The 11,157-nt window shown below is 39.3% G+C and overlaps 1 protein-coding gene and 1 long non-coding RNA gene across 5 annotated transcripts in view; one reads left to right on the forward strand and one right to left on the reverse strand.

Moving 5' to 3' along the window:
- FAR2 (fatty acyl-CoA reductase 2) overlaps positions 1-11,157 on the forward strand; it is a 196,819-nt gene that overhangs the window by 157,624 nt on the left and 28,038 nt on the right. For all 4 annotated transcript variants that reach the window (XM_017875601.1, XM_017875602.1, XM_017875603.1 and 1 more), the window contains 2 exons: positions 446-621; positions 4,245-4,424. In XM_017875601.1, coding sequence (XP_017731090.1) covers positions 446-621; positions 4,245-4,424 — 356 coding nt within the window. The remainder of the gene's footprint in view (positions 1-445; positions 622-4,244; positions 4,425-11,157) is intronic.
- Positions 3,413-7,059, reverse strand: LOC108531947 (uncharacterized). Its single transcript, XR_001886319.1, has 3 exons — positions 6,885-7,059; positions 6,520-6,628; positions 3,413-4,390 (listed from the first exon to the last, which is right to left on the reverse strand). It is a non-coding gene; the product is annotated as an uncharacterized LOC108531947 (long non-coding RNA).

Genomic DNA, 11,157 nt, shown 5'->3' on the forward strand with positions numbered 1-11,157 from the left:
TTTTTTTTTTTTTTTTTTTTTTTTTTTTTGAGACAGGGTCTTGCTCTGTCACCCAGACTGGAATGCAGTGTTGCAATCAAGGCTCACTGCAGCCTTGACCACTTGGGATCAAGGGATCCTCCCACCTCAGCCTCCCAAGTAGCTGGGACTACAGGCACACACCACCATGCCTGGCTAATTTTTTGTATTTTTAGTAGAAACAGGTTTTTACTATGTTGCCCAGGCTGGTGTCAAACTCCTGGGCTCAAGTGATCATCCTACTTTGGTTTCCCAAAGCGTTGAGATTACAGGCATGAGCCGCCACACCCAACCAGATGTCTTCTTTAAGTAATATTATTACAACTAAAACCAGTTTTTGAGTATAATTAAACAGGTTGTTATAAACAAGAACAATGTGATAAAGATGATGCTATTTTTTGTATATTGATCTATATTTATGTTTCAGCTATTTGAGAAAGTCAAAGAAGTTTGTCCAAATGTGCATGAGAAGATCAGAGCTATTTATGCAGATCTCAGTCAGAATGACTTTGGCATCAGCAAAGAGGACATGCAGGAGCTTCTCTCCTGTACAAACGTAATCTTTCACTGTGCAGCCACTGTACGCTTTGATGACACTCTCAGGTACATTCCCATTTCCCTCTCATGGCTTGTATACATTTGTGTGCATGTAAATTTCTTCATAGTTTCTGTAAAGAAAAAAAAAAAGAAATACACTCTCAACAACAACAAAAAAACCATACAAAGAAGCAAAACTCCTCCAAAATCCCACCATCTAGAAACAACCATTTACTATTGTGGAGAACATTCACTCCAATTTTTCTTTATGTATCTATGATTACATAAGTGTATGTTCAATTTTACTGGAAGAAAATGGCATCCTAGCGAGGATGATATTTTGCAACCTGCTCAGTTATATTTTTTGATATCTATCATTGTCAATAAATGTTCTATTATAATTTGTAATGATTACATGACATTCCATTGCACATATGTATAATATATTAAACCAGTTCTATGTCGGTGGACATTTAGATTGTTTTAATTTTTCACTATTATAAACAACACTGCAGTGAACATCTGTGTGCATGTATATTTTTCACCCCTTTGTGTGCTCTTCTTGAGATAAATTCCTAGAAATACAATTATCAGATACATATCAGATGTACCCAGGTTATGAACAGTTTGCATTTTCACACATAATGCTAAATTGCTCTCCAAAAATGTGGTGTCTGCTTACACTGTCTCTGTACACATGAATGCTCATTTTTACAGTCACAAAATAATACTATAATTTTAAAATTATTTTTAATGTTGCTAATAGGATAATGGAAATGGTAGCACATGTTCTGATTTGTATTTCTTTGATGATTACAAACGCCAATGATATTTAAATGCTTATAGGCATTTTGTTCTTTGTGAAATGCCTATTCATGCTCTTTGCTTTCTTTGCCTATATTTCTTTTCTTTTCTTTTCTTTTCTTTTCTTTTCTTTTCTTTTCTTTTCTTTTCTTTTCTTTTCTTTTCTTTTCTTTTTTTCTGAGACCGAGTCTTGCTCTGTTGCCCAGGCTGGAGTGCAGTGGCGCGATCTCAGTTCACTGCAAGCTCCACCTCCAAGGTTCACGCCATTCTCCTACCTCAGCCTCCTGCATAGCTGGGACTACAGGTGCCCACCACCATGCCCAGATAACTTTTTGCATTTTTAGTAGAGACAGTGTTTCACCATGATAGCCAGGATGGTCTCGATCTCCTGACCTCGTGATCCGCCAGCCTCGGCCTCCCAAAGTGCTGGGATTACAGGCGTGAGCCACCGCGCCCGGCCCTGAGCCACTGCGCCCGGCCCACCTATTTTTCTATTGAAACATTTTTTTCTTATTAATATTAAGACTTCTTGAAAGTTTCAGCATAGTCTTTTTTTTTGAGACAGAGTTTCGCTCTTGTTGCCTAGGTTGGAGTGCAATGGCAGGATCTTGGCTCACGACAACCTCTGCCTCCTGGGTTCAAGCGATTCTCCTGCCTCAGCCTCCTGAGTAGTTGGGATTATGGGTGCCCGCCACCACGCCCGGCTAATACTTTTGTATTTTTAGTAGAGACGGGGTTTCATCATGTTGGCCAGGCTGGTCTCGAACTCCTGACCTCAGGTAATCCACCCGCTTTGGCCTCCCAAGTGCTGGTATTACAGGCGTGAGCCACTGCGCCTGGCCGTTAAACTCTTCATCTTTTATAAGGCTATTTTAACAATTTATCAAATGTCTTTCAAGTCTATTATTTATGCAGTTATTTATAATTTCCCCTAGTATTTTTATGGTTTCATTTTCACATTTAGATATTTGATCCATTTATAAAGCATTTACCTAGAAAGAGGAGTACAGGAAAATTCTGTAAGAAGAGTGATGCAGATGTGAAAGTAAAGCAGCTTTATTTTTTTGTGTGTGCTATATGGTTACTTTTAAACAATATTTGTTAAATATTTTTACTCTTTATCTGATATAAAGCTCTGAAACTAAGTTTCAGTTTTTAAACTTATTTTGTTACATTAAATCAGGCTTTCACTGCCAGTACTGTCTCATTTTAATTGCCGTAATTTTATTATATTAGAGCAAGTATACTCAACAGCACTCTATTTTTTTTTTTTTTTTTTTTTTTTTTGAGTGGAGTCTCGCTCTGTTGCCCAGGCTGGAGTGCAGTGGCACGATCTCCGCTCACTTTAACCTTCACCTCCTAAGTTCAAGTGATTCTCTTGCCTCAGCCTCCCGTGTAGCTGGGACTACAGGCACGTACCACCATGCCCAGATGATTTTTGTATTTTTGGTAGAGACAGGGGTTCACAATCATGGCCAGGCTGGTCTCGAACTCCCGACCTCAGGTGATCCACCTGCCTCAGCCTCCTAAAGTGCTGGGATTACAGGCGTGAGTCACCGCACCCAGCCACACTTTCATTTTATAGAATTTTGTGACTGTTCTCTTTGCATATACTTCTTGATTAAATTTAAGATAATTTTGCCAGGTTTTTAAAAATCTTGGGAATTTGATTAGAATTACCTTGTATATGTAGAATACCTTAAAAACATTTAACATATTTAAAATATTGATTCTTCCTATCCAAAACAATATATGTTTTCCCATTTATTAAATTTTTTGTTATTTGTTTTTTGTTATATATTCATTTGTGATGAATTTCATATATTTTAAATGTTCAACTTTGAACCTTTCTTCTCTTTTATTCTCTAATTTTTGTTTATATACAGGCAAGCTAGTGATTTTTTACATAATTTTTATCAGTGAACACCTTACTGAATTATAGTACATTTCAGCTTTTTAAAAAGCTGCTTCTGTTTTCCAGGTATGCAATTATATAATCTGACAGTAATTTTGTGGCTGTCTTTTTAGTATCTGTATCTGTTCTTTAATTTTATTTTTCTTTCTAATTAATTAAAGGACTAGGACTTCAGAACAATGTTAAGTAGTAGTGTGATTGTGGGCATTATTCCCACCACAGACGTTACAAGCAGTGCTCCTAGCTTTCACCATTAAGAATGATATTGGCTAGCAAATTTAAATATATGTTGCTTAATCATTTTATTCCTATTCTAGTGAATGTGTTTAATTAAATTGGAAATGGAAATTAAACATCATTTTAAACTTTTCAAAATACATATATATTCTTATATAGTTTTTCTCTTTTGAGTTAAATTAAATTAGTAAGTTTCCTGGCATTGGATAAACCATGTGTTCCTGGAATGAACTATTTCATTGTTATCACATACTGTTTATATAGCTTTGTATTCTACTAGCTGCAATTTTAGATTTTGACATCAATTTTCATGTCTGGCCTAGACCTTGCTCATTTAAAAATTCTACTGTTGCTCCCCTCAAGTTTATTTATACTTTCCAACTTCTTCAGTTAAATGTTTAATTTACATGTTTTTGTTCTTTTAATGGCTGCCTATAGAAGCACCTTTACAAAAAGACTGTAATTCTTTTTTCGGTTGATTAGAACCAGCTGTCCTCTAGATATATGTACGGTCTGTCAATGAATAGGATTTATGTGCACAAAACACATCATCACTACATAAAACATTCCGAGTATCGCATAACTGTGTAGCTATGACCCATCCTTCTCTCCCTGGTGTTTGGTGCAGCCACCAAAATCTGATAGGTATGCCAGTTATTGGAGTAGGTACAGTTATAGCAAGGCATGATGCTGACTTACCTCATTGTATTTCCTTCCACTTAATCTTCTCTAGACACGCTGTGCAACTTAACGTCACTGCCACCCGGCAGCTCTTGCTTATGGCTAGTCAGATGCCAAAGCTGGAAGCGTTTATACATATCTCTACTGCCTATTCAAATTGTAACCTGAAGCACATCGATGAAGTTATCTATCCGTGCCCTGTGGAGCCAAAAAAAATCATTGATTCCCTTGAGTAAGTTGGTCTAATAAAGGGATCAAGGGGCGGGTAGAATGTTGTTCTCTTTGATTCTTTGTAGCTATTAATGAGATGATGAAGTGAAACACTTTTGAAGCAAATGTTTTGAAACGGTGCTAGCCTTAGCTACCTTGTCTGCCAGTTCTGGTGGGGAATATATTGCTAAAAGAGAAAGGGGATAGAAAATTCTTAAACATTTTGTGGAATTGTGTAGGATTGCATGAGGTACTTGGGAATACTATACGTAGAAGTGGTTTCTCAGATCTTAATGAACTTAGCATTGTCACTAGATAAAGCAAGTATAATGTATAGAATAAAAGTTCAGAAGAAAAATTTTCAGTTCAGACTGACATGAGTCTGGCATACCTCCACCAGTAACTACCTGTGTGACTTTGAGCAACTTCCTTGCCCTCTCTGAGCCCCAGGTCCTTCATTTGTAAAATGGGCCCATTTTATAGTTGTGAGGTTGAATAAAGTTATATAAAATACTTATTGCAGTGCTAGGGAGTGTTTAACATCACTTAATCAAATGATTCGTAAAAAAGAACTAGCGGCCGGGCGCGGTGGCTCACGCCTGTAATCCCAGGACTTTGGGAGGCTGAGGCTGGTGGATCACCTGAGGCCAGGAGGTCAAGACCAGCCTGGCCAACATGGCAAAACCCCATCTCTACTAAAAATACAAAAATTAGCTGGGTGTGGTGGCAGGTGCCTATAATCCCAGCTACTTGGGAGGCTGAGGCAGGAGAATCACTTGAACCTGGGAGGCAGAGGTTGCAATGAGCCGAGATTGTGCCATTGCACTCCAACCTGGGCAACAAGAGTGAAACTCTGTCTCCACTTATTTGACTGAGACACACTTTCCTTACTGTCCTATGATGCAAGAGAAATAATGTCCAGGATTTTTCTCTTCCTGCCAACCAGCAGAAACCACTTTCATCTTAGGACACAGCTCAGGTCTTATTCTAAGCTTGTTTTCTGCTTATTTATTCTGCTCCTTTTTACTAAGCTTACCTTTAAAAAAAAAAAAAACTCTACATAAAAAGTATTACAGCAGAAAAATGGACTATTTCACAATGAATTTGTCACATTATAATTTTATATAATACTGTATTTATATTTAATATATACTCTTTAAAAGTTTTAGCTAAATCAAGAGTTCGTTCCCTTCAGGGCAAACATTTTATCTCCTCCAGCTCTGAGAATAGATATTTTGTCTGTCATGTAAAATATCCAGGACAAAGAAGAATGAAAGTCATCTAAAGGATCTGGAGGTTAAAGTTGCTAATAAATGGAGGTTTGCTAAATTGGTACAGAGAAAAATTTTACAGTGCAGAGTTCATCAGGATAGTGGGAGAAAAAGCAGGTGTACTCTGAGGCCCAAAGTCTAGACAATAAAGTGTGTTTAAAGCCTCAGAGCATTTTCAGGATGGAATTGGTTTCTGTCAGTCACCCTCTTATGGTGTTGTCTCTTGGTAAATGTGATGCTTTCATATTTGATATTCAGGAGCGAGGCAGACCCCTTTTGATTCCAGACTGTTTCCTGGACATTCTCCACTGCTGATCTCTCTAACACCTGACAGGTCATAATGCAATTTGAGGTAGCAAAAGAGCCCGAGAGTACATTAGAGAAAAGAAGTAAGAGGCCAGGTGTGGTGGCTTATGCCTGTAATCCCAGCACTTTGGGAGGCCAAGGTATACCAAGGTGTGTGGATCACCTGAGGTCAGGAGTTCGACACCAGCCTGACCAACATGATGAAACCCCGTCTCTACTAACTACAAAAAAAAAATAGCTAGGTGTGGTGGCACATGCCTGTAATCTCAGCTACTTGGGAGGCTGAGGCAGTAGAATCACTTGAATCCAGGAGGTGGAGGTTGCAGTGAACTGAGATTGCACCATTGCACCCCAGCCTGGGCAACAAGAGCAAAACTTTGTCTCAAAAAAAAAAAAAAAAAAAAAAAAAAAAAGAAAGGAAAAAGAAAAGAAGTAAGAGTTCACCCATAGAGAAGGGCTTCTCTAGGTACTCCATACCACTTCCTCCCAAACTGTGTCCAGACACTAAATACCCCAGGTTTCAAAAAAGAATAAACTCACCTCCCAGAGGAAGAGTTGATTTACCTTCAGACATCCAGCACTTTCCATCCTCCCTCAAGTATATGTCAACCAGACAAGGCAAGTAACTGCTACATGATTTATGAACAAACTGCAACTGACATTTGTACAAAACTTTTAATGTCCATTTGTCATTTACTGTTCTCCAAGGATAACAATTATTTAAGCAACTAATTAGAACTAGGAATGAAGTTATTTTATCTCAACAGATAAATTTTGGGTGCAATTAAGGAACTAAGTTTTTTTAAAAAATAGAGAAAAGTCATACTTATTATTTGCTAAGTCAAGATTAATTAGGACATCCAGGACCACCTACCCAGGCTCATCTCTCTCAGCCCTCCCCTTACTTTCATGCTGCAGTCACAAAGAAGTAAGGCCTTCCCTCCCCATACTCTGCCTGCCTTTGCACTCGAAACTCTCTGTTTGTTCCTAGAGCTTATTTCCCCTTTTGCTTCACCTGGTTAATTCTTACTCAGACATCAAGGCTCCCCAGTGAAGCTCTCTGGCTTAGGCACCCTTCCCAAGTGCCCCCATAGTACCCAGTGTCCAGCTTTATTATTGCTCGTAACACAGGTCATTCTGAATGTCTGGTTGCTTATCTACATTCTACATTAGACAATGAGCTTCTCAATGGAAGAGAATATTTCTTGCTCCTCTTTGCATCTCCAGCTAGGGACTCAATGCTCCCTGAATGAATGAAAAGCTTTTGGTGGCACTACATGATTATTGTTCATATTGTTTTGACTATTTTTATTTGTTTGTTTTGACTGAAGCAAGAATAGATGACAGAATTCCATAGCAAGCTGATATTCTGGGATGCAGAAGTCTTATGTATAAAATATCTATCCATATCCCCACGTCTTACCCTTGTTTCTGGTTGTTCATTTTTTTCTTCTTAAACTTTGAATGAAACCTATATGTTAAGTTTTGAATAGCACTTTAAATAAAACCTAGCAACCCCTCACCAACTATACCATGATCTACAACTATTTCAACGACTCCTATACCAGAGGGAATTTTTGAAAGTTTTAGAATAACAACATTAAAAATCATTCTGAATAAATATCAATTCACCTAAATCCAGGTTTTGTTTCTTTGTTTTAGGAAAATACTTTGTTCCTTTGATTAATTCTCTATTTAGTAATTGGTCTGTGTTAAAATAGAATTATTTTCCAAGGTTTTTAGGTTTCTATTTCCCTTGAGAGTTTTTCTTTCTTTCAGTGCAACAGAGAAATGCCTGGGGACAGTTTTGTTGTTTTGTTGTTGTTGTTGTTGTTAACAGTAACTTCCAGGGGTCTAGTGGCTGCCTTTGCTCTTAGTAGTTCAGCAGTTCTTATTTATTTATAAGGAACCAGGAGTTAGACAACAAGATGATCTTGAAACTGTACTGTTGGCATTATATTCTCAAGAAAATCACCATGATGATGTAAAATGAAACTTTATTTTCAGCAAATCAGTTGAATGGGAATTCCAGTTCTGGGAAATAAAGAAGGATTTGCATTTTTGGCCCGGGCCTTTCCTGATTGCTTGGGCAGCAGTGGTACTGCTCAGGGTTGTTACTAATGGGACTGTGAACTTGAACCCCATGCTTACACCCTGGTCCCAACCTTTGCAGACTCTGTTCATTCAGTTCCCCCCATTTTCTATTCATCCTGTATCCTGAGACTGTCAGGCCTGAGGTCCCTTTCTTTAGCCCCTATCTAAAAACTTTTAGCATTACCTTGGCCCTGAAATATTCCAGAAAGATGAAAATTGATTTTGTTAGTACAAAACTTTAGCACATTAGCATAAATATTTTTAAAATAACTTAAATCAGGAGTTAATGCTTTTAATGAATATGACAAGCATGGCCGTTAATCAGTGTAAAGCAACTCATTTTCCTGGTTCTTATATCTGTAGTTGTCTTCTGCCCCTCATCCCAGTCACCAGTTCTGATTCTGACTCAGCTCTACCTTCATATTACCAGCTTCTGCCTAGTTGGTGTGCATAAATGGATCAGGGATTGCCAGTGAAATTCCAGTTTTCCAGAATAACAGCTTATGTAGAAGGTTTATTTTTTTAAGTGCACCTAACTGACCAAGAAAGGTAGGGTTTTATGGTTGGTGCTTTCCTTATTTTTTAGGTCAAGGTAACTCCTCTTAGGGAAACCAGTGTAGAAGAAAAGGGCTTTTGTGCCTGTATAAAAACCTGAAATAGCTAGAACCAGGTACTAGAAACACGGAATCACAAATATTTATGGCTCCATTGAACATATGTAAATAAATCTGAATTAAGAAGGGAAGAGGGGGACATGAATCATTACTGAGCAATGGGCAAGACACTTTCACCGACATTTAATTCCATAACGTAATATTGTAGGGTTGATATTATTATCACTGCTATACTAATCACGGAGCAAAAAGCTCAGAAAGGCTAAGTAACTCCTTGAAAGTCTCTCAGACACAATTTTTATCCATGGCCACTTGATTCTGAAGCCCACGGTCTTTCCAGTCTACTCACAAACTTGGCAGTGGTAGAGATTAAAAGGCGCTTTCTGGCCGGGCGCGGTGGTTCACACCTGTAATCCCAGCACTTTGGGAGGCCGAGGCGGGCAGATCACGAGGTCAGGAGATCGAGATCATCCTGGCTAACGCAGTGAAACCTCGTCTGTACTAAAAATACAAAAAATTAGCCGGCCGTAGTCCCAGCTACTCGGGAGGCTGAGGCAGGAAAATGGTGTGAACCCGGGAGGCGGAGCTTGCGGTGAGCCGAGATACTGCCACTGCACTCCAACCTGGGCGACAGAGTGAGACTCCGTCTCAAAAAAAAAAAAAAAAAAAAAAAAAAAAAGGTGCTTTCTTGAGATATAGACTATGTGACAAACAGAACAGGGCAGAATTATACACGTGTGGTGGTGGGGAAACTGGTGGAGTGGAGGGAGGCCTATGAGAAGACTTGGAAGAGTGGATAGAGTGTGGATAGGTGAGATGTGCACACGTGCCTGGCAGGGCAGCTGGAGCTGGGAAAGCCAAGCGTGTTTGGGACACAGCCAGAAGTCCATCTTGGCAGCACACGTGTTACGTGTAGGGAAGCAGTTAGAGATCAAACTGGAGAGGTAGGCTGGGCCATACTGTGGAGATTTTGCATACTATGCAGAGGAATTGTATTTAATTCTCTAGGCAGTGGAGATCTATTGAAGGAGGGCCGTGTGTGTGCATGCATTTTTGTGTATAATTTTGGGTTGTTTGTTCATTTGTTTTCATCATGGAAAAGTGCCGATGAAAGTGGGCTTCAGGAATATTAATATGGCCAGAGGTCGGGGGAGGCAGTGGATTAGCATAGGGAGTAGACAGAGGAAGCGAGACTCATTACCAGAGAGGAGTGGTATGGAAGACAAGAACCAGGGCACGGCAACAGATGTAAAAAACACCTCCATGTTTTGGGAAATAAAAAAACAGGAGGACATGGCTACTGCTTTGCATATGGGGTTGCACCTATCAAATTAACTCCAATTAGAACATGCATACTTGTCATGTTTTGCATTTCTAGTACCAGGGATTTAATTCTTTTAAAATTTAATTCTGTTGAAATTTTACTCCAAGAAGCAATGCGTCTTTGAGAGCTAATCCTGATATATTCAAATCTCAATGACTTCAGTTTATGGAGTGGACTTCTTCTGAATTAGTGATTCCCTGATTTGCCTGACTGTTGGAATTTCCAGGGCATGTTGAAAATACAGATTATCAGACTCTTAACTCTGCAGATGTATTTAGTGATTCTAAAATGGCACCCAGGAATCTGGATTTTTCCCAGGGGCCCTGTGTAATTCATATTTATGAGCAGGCAAGTTTGGGAAAGAGGGCCTTAAGGAACTTTTTCACTGAGCAGTCTTCATTTGAAATTAGGACCATTTATCTTCTTTATCTCTGTGCTCCCTCTTTCTCCTGCTCTCCTCGCCTCCTGTTGTCTTTCAGTTCTTAGAAGCTTTAATTGAAAATTCCTAGTAGATCTGTACCTACTAAAGACCACACTTCTGAGGCTACACGGTCACCAGAAGACACAGCTAATCTGCCATGTAAAAAAGGAAAGGCGGCATGTGCACTGAGGGTTCAGGTGTGAGAGGCAGGCGAGTGGAGGTCCCCACAGCCAGCAGCAGTGGCCCTTATCACAGCCCTCTGGGAGATATGAAAGGAGGTCAGATGTTGGAAAGTAGTCTTTTTTGCCTTCGTGCTATAGAACACATTGTTAACACTAAAAAAGCTGATCTCTTCTAGGGGAATGGTGAAAGCTGATTCTAGCACTTGTGCTTTTAATTTCAGGGTGGCACAGCTTCAAAATATTTAAGTAGCTAAATAAAAATGAAAATTGTGTGTACTCTGATATTAGCAGGCTTTAAATTACAAACCAGTATAAGATTAAATTGTTTCTTAACCAAACTGAGTAATTTTCACAATGGCAGGCCATTGTCAGGGCATTCAGCATCTGGCTCGTGTTTGAGCCAAGCTAGGTGCTCTGTAAAAGTCTTAAGGGAAGGGGCCCGGCGCTGTGGCTCAAGCCTGTAATCCCAGCACTTTGGGAGGCCGAGACGGGCGGATCACGAGGTCAGAAGATCGAGACCATCCTGGCTAACACTGTGAAACC

The sequence above is a fragment of the Rhinopithecus bieti genome, unplaced genomic scaffold (genome assembly GCF_001698545.2).
Source record: "Rhinopithecus bieti isolate Rb0 unplaced genomic scaffold, ASM169854v2 scaffold_7884, whole genome shotgun sequence".
In the NCBI taxonomy this organism is placed as follows: domain Eukaryota; kingdom Metazoa; phylum Chordata; class Mammalia; order Primates; family Cercopithecidae; genus Rhinopithecus; species Rhinopithecus bieti.